The sequence below is a fragment of the Myotis lucifugus genome, unplaced genomic scaffold, assembly GCF_000147115.1.
Source record: "Myotis lucifugus unplaced genomic scaffold, Myoluc2.0 scaffold_331, whole genome shotgun sequence".
Taxonomy (NCBI): Eukaryota; Metazoa; Chordata; class Mammalia; order Chiroptera; family Vespertilionidae; genus Myotis; species Myotis lucifugus.
The window spans coordinates 121,509-141,597 of NW_005871379.1; the positions used below are offsets into that span (position 1 = coordinate 121,509).

The following is a 20,089-nucleotide window of genomic DNA, read 5'->3' on the forward strand; positions in this document are numbered from 1 at the left end:
GGACTAGCATTTGTAAGATTTCTCTAGTCTCATCTCAGTTCCATGGTTTAAAATATATATACATATTATTTCAGAGAGGAAGGGAGAGGGAGAGATAGAAGCATCAATGATGAGAGAGATTCATTGATCCGGCTGCCTCCCTAAAACAGATAATAGGTAGCTGGGGGGGGGAAGGAGACATATGTAATACTCTTTGTAATACTTTAAGCAATAAAACAAAATTAAAAGCAATATTTTTAAAGTAGAAATAAAAGGCACTTTAAAAAATAAAATAAAATAAAATAAAATAAAATAAAGGGCTAGAAATACTTGGTGAGCAGCAGAGGACTACACCGATCTTTTCTCAGGTCTTAAATCCCAAAGCATTCAATAGATTCAATAAAACATTTCTAAAATAATAAATAAAATTCCAAAGCTTTTCATTCTTCTCTGTAGGTTTTTCCTTCTTTCCCGGTAATTTTTTACTCCCCTTTAGAAAACCTCTAAGCTTTAACAGTTTTCTGAAAACATTCAGCATAAAATCTGCCATATCAAAGCAGAATGAGACCTCGTTTATCAGTTACCACTGAGAAATGAGGTGTTCTCTAGAGGAGCCAGAGAATAATATAACTCGAAACACACATCTAATTTAATTATTTTTTATGGAAGTCTCATAAATATATTACCTATTCTACTTTTTTAAACAAAATAAACCATAAATACTTTAACCTTGTAACCTGCCCTGTAGGTGCCTTCTTTACCAGGAGGTGATTTTATTTTTTAATAAATTTTATTGGTTTTTTACAGAGAAGAAGGGAGAGGATAGAGAGTTAGAAACATTGATGAGAGAGAAACATCGACCAGCTGCCTCTGCACACTCCCCACTGGGGATGTGCCCGCAACCAAGGTACATGCCCTTGACCGGAATCGAACCCAGGACCCTTCAGTTCGCAGGCCGACGCTCTATTCACTGAGCCAAACCGGTCAGGGCACCAGGAGGTGATTTTAAAGAACTCACAAGTAAAATGTGTGGTTTCATAGTCTCAGCAGCTCCGATTCTCGTTCAGCTTCCCAGCTCTGTTCACACTTGGGGTTCTCCACTGGGCCCCACTCCTAGATTCCAATGGACTTAGTCTCTGGTTGGCCTCCAGCAGCAAAGGTTTCAAAGCCCCCCAGTGGTTCTGAAATGCCAGGAGGAGGAGAACCACTGCCCTGCCTCTCAGCAAGGGGCCTCCGTTCTCGGTAACCACACTGGAGCAGTGGAGCCATGTCCAAACTCCCAGGCTAACTCACCGCCTCAAAGTCCAACAAGGCTCCGAGACGGAGCGTGTGTCTCACAGAGGCCCCGGTGCCCAGGGCGAGCCACAGTTACCTGTGATGATCCTGGCCACCCGGATACCTGCAGGGATGAGACTACCGTCCCGAGGCTGCGAAGCCTCAGGTTCTCCTGAGGGCCATGGATGATGAGGGGTGACTTGTGAGGGGAGAGCCTGTTGGGCCTCAAGTACTGAGGGCCTGGTGGCATAACTGTTGTTAGTGGAAACTATGGAGCTAAGAGCCCCGCCTTGGGGCTGATTTCAGGGCTACCCTCTTCTGCCTGCAGATCTGCCTTCCAACCTTGTTGTTACTGAACAGACAGGGAGACACAGAGAGACGGGAGCAGGAGACCGGGGGCACCAGGCAGCCCTCAGTGCTGCAGGGACACACCCAGGAGCTCTAGGCATAGCAGGGCCTGCAGGCGAAAATCGGGAAAGTGCTCACGTGATATTTTTCTAATCTCCTTTGCTAAGGGCCACCCTCTGCAGGATGTACAGAGAGTCGTGCAACATAAGGATGATGAGCACACCCACGGTCACAAACATCTTCCGTTAGGAGATCGCGTCAGGCCAGCCCAAAACTGCTCCTAAGCCTCTGACCCTCCCATGTTTCACCTCACTCTGCCTCTGAAAGGAGTCACTTTGGGCTTCAAGATGCCACCACTGCACCTCCTTGTGCATGCCCAGAACTTCACCGGACACTCAGAGAGCCTCGCCGTGCTCAGGTCAGTCTTAGGGGCTAAGACCCAGGTAAGAGAAGAACAAGAGCAAGACCTAGAAGCAGCTCTGCGGAAGCCGGGCTTGGCGCTCTGTGTCCTCATCTGACCGCCCACATCAAGTCAAGGAAACTAAAAATCCTCAAACACAACCTGACGTGCACATATTTAAATCACCTTCTTTCTGATGCACTGAGGTGACCTTCAAACATGTGGCCACCAGTGCACAGCGCCAGCTGGCACTCAGGCATGCTGACCAACCACAGTCTTGTCTCATGATGGCGCCAAGCAGAACACATTCTCAGATTCTGAGCCTGTGGGATGCCATGGAGGAGGCACCGAGGAACCCACCAAGAAAGCATGTTCTGTCCACCCCGAAGGGCGGAGCTGGTGAGAACCGTCCCCTGCCTTTTCACCCCGCACCTCTATTTGGGTAAGAATGTGGATGCCATGACCTCCCCGGTATCTTCTGGAACAAAAGTCCTTGGATTCCATGACAGAGGTCATTTGTGCAGGTACTCAGAAACAATATCACAGCAATGTCTGGATTAGCCAAAATTCATGCCACAAGGCAGCATACCTACCATCCGGGTCTTTAAAGGTCAAGGTGATGAATTTGCTGGCCACCATGAACATGAAAATCACCCAAAAGCATGCAGCCAACAGAAGCCACTGGTGGTGCATGTTGTCAAACGTCAGCCATTCAGTGATTCTTCCTGGAAAACAAGCGGAGTGCTCCTGCTGCTTACAAATACATCAATTAAACAAATGATCAGAAACACAATAGGGGATTCCAGTTCATAGCATCAGTGCAAATATTTTTAAAAATCCTTTTATTGGTACCATGGGTATTTTGACTCAGTCTTTAACTTAATATTTTATTTTTAATTAATAATAACTTCTCGATTTGGTAATTAAGTCAAAGGTAAAACACCTGGATGGAAAGGAGCCACTTCTCTCTGCTTTGGAACTTGTGATAAAATTTTACTTTTGCAGGTTTGCCTCTTGTCTGCTTTCTGGATCGGACTAACATCTAAATGTTTCCAGTCTCCTGTGCTGAGGATCGCCATCTGCAGGAGGCTGTGCGTAGTGTCGTGCAGAATAAGGAAGCTGAGCACACCCAGGGCCACAATCATCTTCTGTGAGGCAGCCCTCCTCAGGCCAACCTAACGCTGCTCCCACACCCCCAACATCTCCCCTGTGCCTCACCCTGCCTCTGAAGAGTCGATTTGGGGTTCAAGATGACCACCACTGCACCTCATTGCAGGTACCTAGCACTTCATGCATCAAAATGTTTCTCTTACCCAGCACCCACCAGGGCCTGGAAGCAGGTGGGCAAGAGGAGTCCTGCCCAGGGCTAGACCTTCGAAGCGGGCAGAGGCCACACTGGGCAATCACAAGCAGGCTGCTAAGAACCCTGATTTCCTGACGAGATGTAGCCACACCTAGAGAATCTGTACACAGACTCTGTACACAGGAGAAATGAACATCAAAACTTCTCTGTCTCCATTCACTTGCCTGCAAGGACCAGCGCAGAAACTGAGGGATGGGTGTTTTTCATGCTTTCGTTTCCCAGGAGGAATGCAGGTCACACAAGTCCCACTCTGCTGCAGGAGACAGATAAAGAACCAGGAAGTCAAGTCAGTTCTCAGCAAGAGAGACAAACATGCATGTTTCATTTCACCTTTAACACAGCGCTTCTTCAAGCCAAACCAAACCCTTTAAAGGGGCCATGCTGGCTGGGCTGTCTGCCAGATGGCTGAGGTCATCATCACTCGCCAGTGGTGAGAACTGGTCCTCTCAGCATGTGTTGATGGCAAACAGCTTCAGAGAGCTTCTCAACACGAGATGGGACGGAGCTCGGGGTGGACCCAGGGGATCAACTCTCTCCTTGTCTCAAAAATGTTTACGTCTTAGACTCTCACTGAGACCAGGCATCTGAAACCCAAAAGTCCCCCACCATGTGGTTACCCAGCCTACACCTCACGCCCTGCAGCGGGGAATTCACCACCTAATGTGCAGCCTTTCGCAGGTGGCTTGTGCATCACCTTCTGTCATCCTCAGCTGCCCATACATTAGGCCCAGTGTGCTTCCTGAGGCCCCCAAGCAGGGGACCAAATTAAACAGATTAAGCAAAAACACAAGACACTCAGTTAGGTCTGAATTTCAGAGGAACAATAAATGAACTTTTTAGTATCAATGTGTCTCAAATAGTGCATGGGATATACTTACACTAAAAGAAGCTATTTGCTCTCTCTGAATTTCAAATTTAACCGGGTGTTCTGTATTTTATTGGGCAACACTACCCAACAAAGGGAATGCCACTCCCTCTCCACCTGCTTGAAGCCAGCTGGCCTTTCCAAGCCGAGTCCCCTTTCTCCTCTGTCATCATCTTTTGAGACAGCACTGCACAAGCCAGAGAGACCTGGCTGGGCCCACCACTCACTGGCTCTGAGACTTAGCAAGTGACTTAGCCTCTCTGAGCTTGGCTTCCCATCTCTGAGACCAGGCCTTCCTTCCTGGGTGGTCATGGGATTAAGTGTACCCACCTGGTTTGGAGCAGACCCCCTACAAACGGGAACTGGCTAACACCTCAGCACCCTGTGACTTTCTGATTTAATCAATATACCCTTCTAAGGGTGGTGGTGGGAAACTGTTGTGACGGGCTGCTCTGCCCCAAGATGAAAGGAAAGGGAAGGCCAGACTCAACCCAGGCGACTCAAGCTACTAGCCCTTCCTTCTAAAGACAAGTGAGGCATAGACTGTGCCCAGCAGCGCAGGGTACCACACTCCTGAGTCCACTAAGCTTGTCCTTCCAAGACAGTGACACTCAGTAAAGTCCATCCCCATCGGCGGATGCCCCAGTGAGAAACCCCAGCTGTAGCCTTTTCTAACAGAGGCAACGAGGATAGTGTGGACTGGGGAGTGAGTACAGAGAAAGGAGATAGGAATTCAGCAGGTGGCATGCAACCTAAGCAGAGAGGCATCTGCTCCTGTGCACTGGTTCTCAGGACGATTTAGAGGCGGAGGAAGAAGGCCGATGCTGAATGGCCTGGAGCTTGCAGTCCACGCTTTGTTAAGTGCCGTGGCCAGTGAACACAGATGAGGGAATCCTTCTCATATGCACACACACTTCCATGAACAGCAGGGATCACAAAGACCTCTTCACTGCCCACTCTCAGCTTCTTGCTCTGAGACCCTGTGTACCTCCTGGGTCTCAGGCCCTCACACCAACCCAGCATCAGGCCCACCCCCAGGAGGGTTTCACAGTTTAACTTTCCAATGGGAACTAGGTTTTTGAAGGGGTCTAATCTGAGTCCACCCAACAAGCTCACCGCTAAATCAAAGCATGAAAATGAAGAACACACCTGCTTTCCGGGAAGCCCAGTGGCTTAGGGGTAGCATTCTCCATCTGGCAAAGTTGTGATGTGAGATTTGCACGATCCTGAAGCCATGCTCGCCTTCCTAAGTCTTGGGTTTTCATTTAAAGTCAGGAGCACCTTGCTTCTTCCACCCAGGCCTGGGGCGGGGGCAGGATTTGGTCTACTCTCTTCTTCCCTGAGCTGGGTGGCTGGGGGTTAGTCAACGATTAGCTCTCTGGGCCCCATTTCCCATCTATAAGGATAAAACAGCCACCTGCATACTGTCCTGTGTGCTGTGAGACAGAATCTGCCTCCTCTAAACTTGTATCACCCGCCCAGCCGGCATGGCTCAGTGGTTGAGCATTGACCCATGAACTAGGAGGTCATGGTTCAAATCCTGATCCGGGCACATGCCAGGTTGTGGGCTCGATCCATAGTAGGGAGCATGCAGGAGGCAGCCAATCAATGATTCTCTCTCATCATTGATGTTTCTATCTCTCTTCCTCTCTCAGAAATCAATTTAAAGAAAAACATATTTAAAACAAAGGCTATAGTAAGAGACAAAGAAGGACACTACATAACGATAAAGGGCGCAATCCAACAAGAGGATATAATCCTTGTAATCATGTATGCTCCCAACATAGGAGCACCTAAATTTTAAAAGCAAATTTTGATGGATGTAAAGGGACAGGCTGACAGGAACACAATCATAGTCGGGGACTTTTATACCCTATTCTTCCAGACAGGAAATCAACAAGGAAAGTGTGGCCTTAAATGGCACACGAGACCAGCTGGATTTAACTGACATCTTTAGAGCATTTCATCTCCAAGCAGGAGAATATACATTCTTTCCAAGTGCACACAGAATATTTGCTAGGATAGACCACATGTTAAGAGACAAAATTAGTATCAATAAATTTAAAAATTCTGAAATTATATCAAGTATATTTTCTGACCATAATAGTTTGAAACTAGAAATCAACCACAGGAAAAAAACTGAAAAACTGAAAAAGACATGGAGGCTAAATAACATGGAACTAAACAATGAATGGGTTAACAATGAGATCAAAGAAGAAATCAAAAGATATCTTGGGCCCTGCCAGCATAGCTCAGTGGTTAAAGCATCAGCGGTCACAGGTTTGATTCCCTGGGTTGTAGGTTTGATCCTTGGCCCTAGTCAAGGCATGTGCAGGAGGCAACCAAGTGCAGGAGGCAACCAATTGATGAGTCTTACTCACTTTCTCTCTCCCCCTCCCTTTCTTTTTTCTTCTCTTCCTTCTACTCTAAAAAATCAATGAAAAAAATAGCCTTGGGTGAGGATTAACAAACAACAAAAATCAATGGAGCCCTGACCGGTTTGGCTCAGTGGATAGAGCGTCGACCTGCGGACTGAAGGGTCCCGGGTTCGATTCTGGTCAAGGGCATATACCTTGGTTGAGGGCACTTCCCCAGTAGGGGTTGTTCAGGAGGCAGCTGAGCGATGTTTCTCTCTCATCAATGTTTCTAGCTCTCTATCCCTCTCCCTTCCTCTCTGTAAAAAAATCAATAAAATATATATTTTTAAAAATCAATAGAAAAAAATATCCTCAGGTGAAGATTAGCAAATTACAACAAAAAAGATACCTTGAAACAAATGAAAATGAGGACCCAACAACCCCAAATCTGAGACACATCAATAGCAATTCTAAGAGGGAACTCCATAACATTTTAGGCCTACTTCAAGAAACAAGAAAAATCTCTAATAAACAATCTAACTTCACACTTAAAAGAACTGGGGAAAAACAACAAGCAAAACCCAAAATGAGTAGAAGGAAGGAAATAATAAAGATCAGAGCAAAAATAAACAAAATAGTCTTAAAAAATAATACAAAAGATCAATAAAACCAAGAGCCAGTTCTCTGAAAAGATAAACAAGACTGACAAACCTTTAACCAGACTCACCAAGAAAAAAAGAGAGGACCCAAATAAATAAAATCAGAAATGAAAGAGGAGAATTAACTACTGACTCCAAAGAAATACAAAGGATTGTAAGAAAACATTACAAACATCTATATGTCAATAAATTGGACAATCTGGAAGAAATGGATAAATTCCTAGAAACATACAATCTTCCAAAACTGAATCAGGAAGAATCAGAAAACCTGAATAGATAAATCACAACTAGTGAAACTGAAGCAGTAATAAAAATAAATAGATTAAAACAAAACAAAACACCAACAAATAAAAATCCTGGGTTGGATGGCTTTACAGATAAATTTTATCAAACATTCAAAAAAGAACTAATAACTATCTTTCTCAAACTATTCTAAAAAAGTCAAGAAGCAGAAAGACTCCCAAGCTCATTTTATAAGCCAGTTTATCCTAATTCCAAAACCAGATAAAGACACTATAAAGAAAGAAAATTTTAGGCCAATATCCCTAATAAACATAGATGCTAAAATCCTCAACAAAATATTAGCAAACCAGATCCAGAAATATATTAAGAAGGTCATACACCATGGCCAAGTGGGATTTATTCTGGGGATGAAAGGTTGGTATAATATCTACAAATTTATAAGTACAAATTTATATATATACATCATATAAACAAAAGAAAGATAAAAATCACATGATTATATCAACAGATGCAGGAAAGCGCTGGATAGAATCCATTATCCACTTATGATCAAAACTCTCAGGAGAGTGGGAATAGAGGAAACATATCTCAATGTAATAAAGTCCATATATTACAAACCCACAGCAACATCATTCCCAATGGGCAAAAACTAAGTGTTTTCCTTAGGATCTCGAACAAGACAGGGATGTTGGCTTCCATCACTCTTATTCAACATAGTACTGGAAGTCCCAGCAACAGCAATCAGACAAGAATAAATAAAAGGTATTCAAACTGGAAAGGAAAAACTAAAACTGTTATTATTTGCTGATAACATGATACTGTATGTAGAGAACCCTAAAGATTCAACCAAAAATCTACTAGAATTGACATATGAATTCAGTAAAGTAACAGGATACAAAATAAATACCCAGAAATCAGTTACATTTGTATACACCAATAATGAACTATCAGAAATGGAAACTAAGAAAACAAACCCATTTGCACTTGCCTCAAAAAAAATAAAATACCTTTAACCAATTTAAAAGACCTGTTCTCAGAAAATTTTAAGACACTGAAGAAAGAAACTGAAGAAGATACAAATAAGTAGAAGCATATACCATGTTCATGAACAGGAAGAATTAATGCCATAAAAATGTCCACACTACCCAAAATTCAATGCAATTATAATCAAGATTCCAATAGCGTATTTCACAGAACTAGAACAAATACTCCAAAATTTTATATGAACCACAAATGACCCTGAATAGCCACAGCAATCTTGAGAAAGAACAAAGTTGGAGGAATCATGCTATCTGATATTAAACTATAGTATAAGGCCATAGTAATCAAAACAGAATAGTACTGGCATAAAACAGACATATAAACCTATTGAACAGAATAGAGAGTCCAGAAATAAACTAACATTTTTATAGTCAATATTTACAAAAGAGGCAAAAACATACAATGGGGTAAAGATGGATTATTCAATAAATGGTGTTGGAAAAATTGGACAGATATTTGCAAAAGAAAAAAACAACAACTAGAACACCTTCTTATACCATACACAAGAATAAACTCAAAATGGATTAGAGATTTAAATGTTGGACCCAAAAACATAATAATCCTAGAAGAAAACATAGGCAGTAAAATCTTGGACATTTCTCATAGCAATATTTTTCTGACATATTGCCTTAGGCAAGGGAAACAAAAGAAAAAATAAACAAATGGGACTACATCAAACTAAAAAGTTTTTGCACAGCAAAGGAAACCATCAATAAAATGAAAAGACAACCCACTGAATGGGAGAACATATTCACAGACACAGTTACATATTAATAATTTGGCTTAATATCCGAAATTTATAAGGAAGTTATAAAATTCAACATCAAAATAACAAATAATCCAATTAAGAAATGAGTAAAGGACCTGAATAGACATTTCTCCAAAGAGGACATACAAATGGCCAATACACATGAAAGGATACTTGAAGTCACTAATCATTAGAGAAATGCAAATTAAAACCACAATGAGATATCACCTCACACCTGTCAGAATGGCTATCATCAATGAACCAACAAACAAGTGTTGGTGAGGATGTGGGAAAAAGGGAACCCTAATGCACTGTTGGTGGGAATGCAGATTGGTGCAACCACTGTTGAAAGCAGTATGGAGTTATCTCAAAAAATTAAAAATAGAACTGTCTTATGATCCAGCAATTCCTCTACTGGGAATATATCCAAAGAAACCCAAAACACTACTTTGAAAGAACAGATGCACACATTTGTTTTTTGCAGTGTTATTTACAACTAGAGGCCCAGTGCACGAAATTCATGCACGGGTAGGGTCCCTAGGCCTGGCCGGCGATCAGGGCCGATCAGGGCTTCCGGCTGCCGGCTGGGGCCTTTCTTCATTCCGCACCACCCCCTGGTGGTCAGCACATGTCATAGCGAGTGATCAAACTCCCAGTCTCCCAGTCAAACTCCCATGGGGACAATTTGCATATTAGCCTTTTATATATGTATATATGGAAAATCTAAGATTTGGAAGCAGTCCAAGTACCCATCAGATGAGTAGATTAAAAAGCTTAAGTACATGCCGAAACCGGTTTGGCTCAGTGGATAGAGCGTTGGCCTGCGGACTGAAAGGTCCCAGGTTCGATTCCGGTCAAGGGCATGTACCTGGGTTGCGGGCACATCCCCAGTAGGAGATGTGCAGGAGGCAGCTGATCGATGTTTCTCTCTCATCGATGTTTCTAACTCTCTATCTCTCTCCCTTCCTTTCTGTAAAAAATCAATAAAATATATTTAAAAAATAAATAAATAAATAAATAAATAAAAAGCTTAAGTACATTTACACAACTGAATATTATTCAGCCATTAAAATTTTATCTCATGTGGGGGGTGGGGAGGATGGGGGTTAATGGGGGGGAATGAGGACACATTTGTAATTCCTTAACTAATAAAGAATTTTAAAATTTTTTTAAAAAGTCAAAAAAAAATAAAATCTTATGTCTTGCAACAGCATGGATGGACCTGGAGATTATTATGCTAAGTGAAATAAGCCAGTCAGAGAAAGACAAGTATCATATAATTTTATTTCTATGTAAAATCTAATGAACAAAATAAACTAACAAGCAAAGTGGAGACAGACTCATAGATATAGAGAATAGATTGACAGCTGTCAGAGGGAAGGGAATTTGGGGCTGGTGGCGGGGGTGGCCTGGGATTAAGCAAAAAAAAAAAGTGAAGGAATTAAGCAAAACAAACAAACAAAAAACCTCATATCCTCAGAATGAAAGGAGGATGAGGGGGAGTACAAGAGGGCAAACTTGGAATAAATGGTGCTGGAAGGAGACTTGACCTGGAGTGGCCAACACAGAATACAATATACAGATGATGTAAAGTAGAATTGTATACCTGAAACCTATATAATTTTATTAACCAATGTCACCTCAATAAATTCAATTTTAAAAAAACAGTAAAACATTTTTTGGAAAAAATGAGAGCCGTTAGGAAAACTTAGGAGAGTTGAAAGACACTTTAGTAGACACCTGCCCAACTTTCTACCTAAGACTTTCCAAACTAAGTATTTTAATATGAGGCCCCCTTTCAACTTCAAAATTATTTCTTCAGTCTCCACATGAGAACAGTTATATATCTAATATCCATTAACTGAGACTAGAAAACAAGCTACTAGGGTTTCAGTATTACTTGAAAATAAAATTATATTTTATAAGTTATGGAACTTACATGCACTTTAATAGATATGGAACTTAGAACATACAGAATGGAAGATTAATAAATCCTGCAGAAGTCCAAAAAATATTTTTGAACTATAAATAAAACTCTATGCCAAAAGGTGTGCCAATGACAGGCCCAAAGTGTCAAGATATATCAGTAAAAAAAAGAAAAAGAAAAAGTTGCAGAACTGAATGTATGATCCTATTTGCTAAAAAACTGTATATGTGTGAATGTGATTATATACACATGCAAACACACACATATATATATACACAGAATAAATTATTGAGGGTGAGTGGAGTCATTTTTTGCTTTGTACAATTTTGTATTTTGAAAACATTTTTGCAATAAGTACATATCCATCCTATATAATAGAGAAACATGCAAATTAACCATCCCTCTGCTATGCTCAAGCCACACCCACAAGACAATCAGGAGTGAGTATGCAAATTAACCCAACTAGGATGGCGGCAGCCACGGAGCTGGAGCAGCAGGAGGCTTGGGTTGCCCCCGGCGATGGAGGAAGTCAAGCTTCCCACCTGTCCTGGCTGGCCCTGGGCTCTGCTCAAGGCTACAAAGTTTCAATTATAGAAGATAAATAAATCCCAGACACCTGCTTCCAGCCTGCCCTTGCCTCTGCTCAAGGAGACACTGAAAAAAAAAAAAAAAGAAAGAAAAGAGAAAAAGAAGAGGCTGGGAGCTTGAGTTGCCAGGGGGCGTGGCCAGCCTGAAAATGGCTATCAGTCCCTCACCCAGGCTGGCCAGGCACCCCAGCAGGATCCCCACCCTGATCCGGGACACCCTTCAGGGCAAACCAGCCGGCCCTCCCGTGCACCAGACCTCTATCCTATACAATAAAAGGGTAATATGCAAATTGACCCTACCAGCAGAACAACTGGGAATGACTGGTCACTATGACACACACTGACTACCAGGGGGCAGACGCTCAATGCAGGAGCTGCCCCCTGATGGTCAGTGTGCTCCCACAGGGGGGAGCTCTGCTCAGTCACAAGCAAGAATGATGGCTGCCAGCACAGCAGTGGTGGCGGGAGACTCTCCCACCTTCTCAGCAGCGCTAAGGATGTGCGACTGCAGCTTAGGCCTGCTCCCCGCTGGCAAGTGGACATCCCCCGAGGGCTCCTGGGCTGCCAGAGGGATGTCTGACTGCCAGCTTAGGCTCAATCCCCCGGGAGTGGGCCTAAGCCAGCAGATGGACATCCCCTGAGGGGTCCCAGACTGCGAGAGGGCACAGGCCGGGTTGAGGGACACCCCCAAGTACACAAATTTTTGGGTCTCTAGTTTTATAATAAAAACCAGTAAAATATAGAAAATGCCAACTATATACATACATCTACCCTATTGTCTTTATTTCTGTGGTTTAATTTTTTTCTGTCTCATTTCTAACAAATTCAGTTTACCTACCACTTTGTAAGGTATGATAAATACTTTCCTTTCTGGGAAAAACTCATATGAAGTGGCAAAGTCAGTATGTATCTGAATATTTAGTAAATACATCTCTATTATCATTGTTTTTTAGTTTTTAAAATATGTAATATTTAAAACATAAAGTACAGAGGATAACATAACAAATACCTGTTTATGGACACTCAGCTCTAATAGTTTTGTTGTACTTATTTGAGTTTTTTAAAAGGAAATCAAGGATACAAATAAGGTTGGCACCTCTCCATGGTCCTGCCTGGTCCTAATTCCTTTCCTCTCCAGAGCCACCCCTCAACCTGGGTGATTACACTTTTACATCAGAAACTGCTCCTTTGATAGACACAGCAGCAGGGGCTTAGGAAGGTGGTCTTCCCTGCCCAGATAAAGGAAGGCAGACTGGGGAAGGTGGGAAGGTGGGTTTGCTTGGGACCTGCAGGGAGATACTGCTCTACGTAAGGCTGCTTTCATTGTGTATGAAGACACAAGCCAGAGGAAAAGCCTGGCATGGGGAGATGCACAATTATTAAGCACTTACTTCTTTATCTTTCTCATGGTGTTGCAAGAAAATTCATAAATTGTACACAGACTCAAGTGAAAAAGCTGTCGAGGTAAACTGGTTAAAAATTTAGATAAACTGAGATTTGTTAGAGAGAGAGAGAAAGAGAAACATCGATGTGAGAAAACATTGATGTGAGAAACATCGGTTGCTTGCCTTCCGAAGTCAGACGCCTTATCCGTTAGGTCACGCGGTCCTCGCTTGCCTTCCGTGAGTGCTCTGACTGGAGATCAAACCTGAAACCCAGGCATGTGCCCAGACTGGGAATTGAACCAACAACCTTTCAGTACACAGGACAATGCTCAAACAGCTGAGCCACTCCGAATGGACAACTGCATACACTTTTTTAAAAAATTACATTAGTCTATGTGACTTTTCAAAAAGTATGTTTTTATTTATTTCAGACAGAGGAAGGGAGAGAGAGAGAAGGATAGAAATATCAGTGATGAGAGAGAATCATTGATTGGCTACCTCCTGCACACCCCCTACTAGGGATCAAGCCTGCAACCCAGGCATGTGCCCTGACTAGATATCGAACCATTACCTCCTGGTTCATAAGCACTGAGCCACACTGGCTGGGCTGCATAAAATTTTAAAGGACACAACCTAAAAATAATTATATTTACCAACATCATCATATAAAGCAGTAATGGCGAACCTATGACACGCGTGTCAGAGGTGACACGCGAACTCATTTTTTTGGTTGATTTTTCTTTGTTAAATGGCATTTAAATATATAAAATAAATATCAAAAATATAAATCTTTGTTTTACTATGGTTACAAATATCAAAAAATTTTTATATGTGACACGGCACCAGAGTTAAGTTAGGGTTTTTCAAAATGCTGACACGCCGAGCTCAAAAGGTTCGCCATCACTGATATAAGGTGTACCCACCCATCCAACAGAACAGCAGGGATACTACACTGAGTCTCAAACCAAGACACACACATGGTTCATGTCTTATGGAGCCTGCAGTCTACTGGAAAGACCCACATGCAAAAAAGAATCTATCCAAGGAGAAGCATGAGGCAGAGGGACGTGGTGCTGTGAGAGGACAATACAAGGGGACATGACCTGGATAGAGAGATGGGGACAGCACAATTACCTAAGGAGGTGAAGGGGTAGGTTCCAGAACAGGGGAACAGCATGAAACTAGGTCCAGAAGTAGAAGGGCGCGAGCTGGGGGCCCCTGGGTAACTGAAGGAAGGCCATGTGGCTGGAGTTTCCAGAACTTGGTTATCAATGAGCCTAGGAAGATATGGTCAGATAATGCTGGGCCTTAGAGAGCTGTTACAGAATTCAGTTTCTACCTTGTGAGCAATAGAAAGCCACTGGAAGGAGTAATACATGAGAGGAAGAGGGGTAGTGTTGTGATACACCTTAAATTTTGAAACCATTTCTCTGGCAGCACAAAGATGTAAAGTGCAACTGTCCACTTGGCCTCCCTCCAGTCTCAAGGCATTTCGAACAATGGAGCAGGAATATGCTACCAGGCACAAGCAAGCCCAGCTAAGTGTTCCACATCACACATCATCCTCTAGATGCCTCAAACCAGAGAATGAACCAGTAAGATCCACAATATACAACAGGTTAGGTCTTTATAAATTCTAAAGAATGGCACGTCCAGTTAGCCATGGCATGTTTTTGCATTGTGATTGCATGCATTCTGAATCTAGATAGCTACCTAATAGTGTCTGACTTTATGTTTAGGGCAGTGGTCGACAAACTGCGGCTCGGCAAACCACGGCTCATGAGCCACATGCAGCTCTTTGGCCCCTTGAGTGTGGCTCTTCCACAAAATACTGGCTCTTCCACAAAATACCGACTTCTGCACATGGGCCACGAAGTTTCAATCGCATTGTGCGTGAGCGCCCGCACATAGTATTTTGTGGAAGAGCCACACTCAAGGGGCCAAAGAGCCGCATGTGGCTCGAGAGCCGAGGTTTGCCAACCACAGGTTTAGGGCAGTGGTTCCCAGCCCTGGCTGTACATTAGAATCACCTGGGCTTTAAAAACATATAGCAATGCCCTGGGCCCCAAGATCATGACAAATCTCTGGAGATGGATCCTGGGCAGGTTTTAAAAGTTCTGCCCAGGATTCCAATGAGCAGCCAGGACTGAGACATGCTGGTCCAGGCCCTCAGCCCCTCTCAACTTTAGATGACCAAAGGAATCTGCTGGGGAATCTTGTTAACCTGCAGATTCTAGGCATTCTAACATAATAGATATTTTCCTAACACCCCTTTCCAGTATAAGGAAAATTGGTAGCAAAAGAGTATCTGCCAACTAGAATCTCCTGATGATCTGAATTATGTCAGAGCTCTGTAAAAACAGCTCAAAATTAATTAGAATCAAAGACCTCCACCACTGTTTTTCAGCCCTCCCATCTGTAGGTAACGGATTGTGTAGAATTAGGGTTTGGTCTGACCTTGAAACAATCAGGATAATTTGACCTAACTCTTTAGACAGAAAGAAAGGCATTCCAAATTCCCTTCACCAGCAACTCTGAGTCCGTGCCAGAGTCCGCACTGTTTCCTTGAATACACATGCTCTCCATGGAATTTACCTCCTGTCCAGGAGGACACCCACAGGCTCACTATTGCTGTCTGCAGAGACTGGGCTTGACATCAGCAGTCCTTCTCGTGGCTCTGCCAAGGGCTGCGGCTGTCCTTGCAGCCTGGTGACAAATGGCCTTTAAATTTCCTGACATTTTCTGTAATTAACTCTCCTTTGTTCAAGGAGACAACTCTGAGAGTGGCTCTTGCAGCTAATAGTGGCAACCCTGAGTGTGCCCCAGATCCCCTTGGGTCATGGTGGGCTGCTCTGAACAGAGCCCTCCAGATCCTAAGGACTTCAGAGCTTTCCTATTTCCAATCCTTAAGGAGATTTTCACGTGACAAGGTGGCAGGGTCTAAAACCAAGTCACAGGGTTGGGCTCTTTAAAACCCATAAGGCGGGACCTAAGATCTTACTGGGAAAGCAGGGGCAGGAAACCAAGAACATAACTGAACATACAAGGAATCCTAGTGTGTGTGTGTGTGTGTGTGTGTGTGTGTGTGTGTCTAAACTAAAAGAAAGCACACATTTTACATGTTGGCAATTACTAACAGTGGGTTTGGTACTACAGGCACACCTTAGAGATATTGTGGGTTCCGTTCCAGACCACCTCAATAAAGTGAGTACTGCAATAAAGCAAGTCATAATCTCTTTGTTGGTGGAGGGTCTTGCCTTCAAATTATAAAAAACACAACATCTGTGAAGTGCAAAAAGCAAAGCACAATAAAATGAGGTATGCTTGTATTACCATCTTTGGGTGCAAATTCTCCCTTCCCTACATTTTCAAAATGATGCTTGTAAACCCATTTTGCTCAGCTGCCACATTCCTGCCAATGGCTCCCCCCTCCCCGCCCCCGCCCCGCCGGTGTTTGAGTTGTCACCCAAAAGCACAAAGCCTTTCTGAATTTGTGCTGAAGAGCTTGACTCCAACCTGCCATGCTCCACTTCTGCCATGCACATCTGCTTATTAAAGGTTCTGAAAAGTCCTGTGGTATAAGCCCATCTAACTGTTTAAAACAGCTTTTTCCCAAATGTCATTCATTCAGCAATATTTACAAAGTGCCTACTCTAGGCCAGCAGTTCTTCTAGGTTGTGGGGATATATAAGGTAACACACACTCCCTGCTCTCACGGTGCTTGGTGCTAACAGAGGAAGACAAGACATAAACAAACAGAGCCATTAATGTATAGATCACACCTATGGATAGGGCACTCAATGCCACTGATGGTTACAAAGAAGAGTAAGGGACAAAGGGAAGGCCTCTAGTAGGGTATGATGCTGAGAAAAGGCAAAACAGAGTGAGGAAACAAATAATAAGCCACCTGGATGAAGAACTTGGCTGGATCCCAGAATCCCAAGAGCAGCAAGGAGACCCATGTCCCTCGTGGACTGAACACCAAGAATCCTGTCAATGGCCCTTTACTAAGATGGAAGCTCCTGGTCCCCATCACACACGAACCCCAGGGGAAGGACCATGTGTCTAGTGTTCCGTTTCTAAAACATTCTCCCAAAACATATCTAGACGCTAAAGTAAACTGTACCAAAATAATCCAGTAATGCACAAGAAACTGATAACCCTGGGAGGACTCGCAGGAAGAAGGGAAACTAGACAGCTGAGGGCTAGAGCAACGGGGGACATTCTACAAACAAGTCAACCTTTTCAGGCCTTTGAGTTTGAACTAAAATGTATTACCTAATCAATAAAATTATTAAATCACAACTTAATAAAATAAAACATGGCATATGATCGTAACACATATAAAGTTCTATTATGGTAACTGTGATTTTTAGATCCATAGTTAGGGTTTCTCTCAGTCTACGTTCAGAAATTTCCTGTGTCTACTTGGCCATCATTACAATTTACCATCTTAGAATGACTGCTCATCTAGTCACATCTGTCCTAACTCAGGACGGATGTGAGGTTAAGCCAGATTCTCACGAATAATAATAAAGAACAAATCATTAGCAAATACCTGTGTAGGGCTCACTGCATGTCAGGGACTCCTCTTAGCAAGTACTAAGCTCAACTAATCTCCAGGCCAGGCTTGCTCCTATTATATTTAAGAAAACATTTCTTCAAACATACTCCTATTGAGGAGTTTTAATGTTCCTAAAATCTCCACATGAGCAAGAAAGGAGGCAGCAAGAGTCCAAAATGACACAAATCTCAGCTAACTAGTGAGCCCATGTTCTCCTTCACATACCTTCTGCGGCCTGGGGTCCACATTTCCCAGCAGTATTTACTTTGCCCGAGGTTCTGGCTTCCTCCTGTCACTGTATAGGATAAATTTTAAAACCAATTAGCATCATTAAAAGTGACAAGATCAACTTACTTAACACAACTTGGTTTATAGAAAGTGGTTAACCACTTTGATTATTCAAGTCCATTTTCCACAACAGGTTTCTTATAGAGGTGGGTAATACTTGGATTTCTTGGTAAGTGAAAAGCATTCTGAATGTACCAACCATGCCAACTATTTAAAAGACTGACCTAATGTAGTATGAAAAGAGAAATATGTTTTGTAGCAAAAATAATCAAATCCTGTTATACCTGTTTTATATATTTGATATTGGATAAAGAATTCCTGTGCAAGATGATCAAAACTTCCAACGCAAGGTGTTCCCTGGGTTTTGCATTCCTCCGAGCTTTAACACCCTAGCAAATTCTAGTCAAATGTCATATCATGAATGAATAACTAGAAATAAGTAACACTCATGGAATTAGAGAGGTTACAGATTTGACATTTAACAGAATTATATGGCAAAATAAACAACTCATTTGACACACAATACAGCCCAAGCTGCCTGGGATGCATGTGGCACAGTCCAGCTGTGCTTCCCTCAACTCTTACGAACTCAATGTGAAAATTAAAAGCAGTTTCATGTTACGTAGATAAAAAGATTAAGCTTTATGTACTCACATCCAGATTCTTCCAGACCGGTATCAGGAGAAAACAGACTCTCTTGGCTGCTGCAATCTCTAAGGCCCTGCATTCACCTCTCTCCCTCCTTTCCATGTCTGGCTCCCTCCCACCTTTTTATTGTATAACATCAAGCATCTGAAAAATGACCCGCCTGTAAATGCAGATGGCCTGCGATACGCACTAATTCTTTCCTCTCTTTGTTCAGTTCTGTAAGCACTCCAGGTAAGGAGAGAATTTTTCTGTCCGGTATTTCTTTGAGATTCTTTTCTTCAGGGTCAAGAGCAAAGATGGAATGATTTTTCTTTTCGTCTTAACCCAAGATGGACTATGCCCTCATTTTAAGGGGAAAAGGGAGAAGACCACTTCTCTCTGTGCGTCTTTCCTCTTTCACCCAGTCACTGGAAAGGGTAAATGTAGGTGCTGGAGACCAGCAAGCAGGAGCTAGACTAGACTCAGCTGCCTAATTTAAAAAATGTCTGGGACATTTCTCACCCTGGCAGTTAAAACTGACCAGTACCCAACCTTCCGTGGTTCAAAGCCCCAGACTTTGGATTTTTCAGACAAAAACTCCTTTATGACAGCGCTCCCGCTTAGCTACCCAGAACCTGGCCGCGCTGTTTTCTATTCACGGCGGGCCCCTTCAGCCTTGGAAACAAAAACGACAGCTTTGGAAAGCCCGGTTCATCTTCCCAGCCACAAGTGCAGAATTCATGCCTCAACCTCAGCTTCTGACAGGCCTCTGGATTGTCAAAAGTGCAGCTGAGCGCACTCTGGGGCCTGGCTGGAGGGAGACTGAATTTGCAACCTTCCCTTTCAGCTCACCCACCAAAACTATGCACTAAGGGCGCACATGACCCCTCATCCCTGCATGCTCCCTGCACCCAAGAGGAACCTTTTCTTCCTCTTTCCGCCCGCAATTACTAATGCAAAATCTCAGCCCAGGATGAAAGAAGTAACTGACAGATCACCGCGTGTCCATAATCCCAGCATCCCGCGGGGAGGATGCGCCTCATCGCTACAATGAACGCGAGGAAGGTTCTCCCCAGGAAACCCGCCAACTAGGAAGGTCCGCACGTCGCCAAACACTGGGATGCTGCTCGCAGAGAGAAGGCGGCTCGCCCAGATCAGTCCACCCGGGTGTTGTGCGGGGCGGGTGTGGACGTCCGTGGAACCAGCCCCCGGCCGGGCCCCGAGCTCACCCTCCGTTGAGCCGGAGCGTTTCCCCGACCCTTCCGCGAAGCTCAGCGCGGCCTCCGGGGCTGGGGGCCAAGGGCGCGGGTCCCAGCGTCCGGAGCGGGCAGCCCGCCCGCCGCCCGAAGGCACCCGCCCCGGGCTCTATGAGCCGGCCGGATTAGGAAATTGTTGTTCTTACCCCCCCCGCTCCGGGCCTCTCGGGGGGACAG

General features: G+C 43.6%; 1 protein-coding gene and 1 pseudogene across 6 annotated transcripts in view; one reads left to right on the plus strand and one right to left on the minus strand.

Moving 5' to 3' along the window:
- CHST10 (carbohydrate sulfotransferase 10) overlaps positions 1–20,011 on the minus strand; it is a 38,672-nt gene extending 18,661 nt beyond the window's left edge. Inside the window, exons 1-5 of one of the 6 annotated variants that reach the window (XM_023764413.1) lie at positions 18,684–19,879; positions 17,967–18,036; positions 5,380–5,582; positions 3,530–3,618; positions 2,596–2,727 (exon numbers count right to left, since the gene is read on the minus strand). In XM_023764413.1, the coding sequence (XP_023620181.1) occupies positions 2,596–2,727; positions 3,530–3,572 (175 nt within the window). In that variant the 5' untranslated portion in view covers positions 3,573–3,618; positions 5,380–5,582; positions 17,967–18,036; positions 18,684–19,879. The other 5 variants (XM_014466246.2, XM_023764415.1, XM_023764414.1 and 2 more) reach the window with 5 other exon arrangements.
- The window catches only part of LOC102436808, an 8,688-nt pseudogene continuing 3,275 nt past the window's right edge, over positions 14,677–20,089 (plus strand).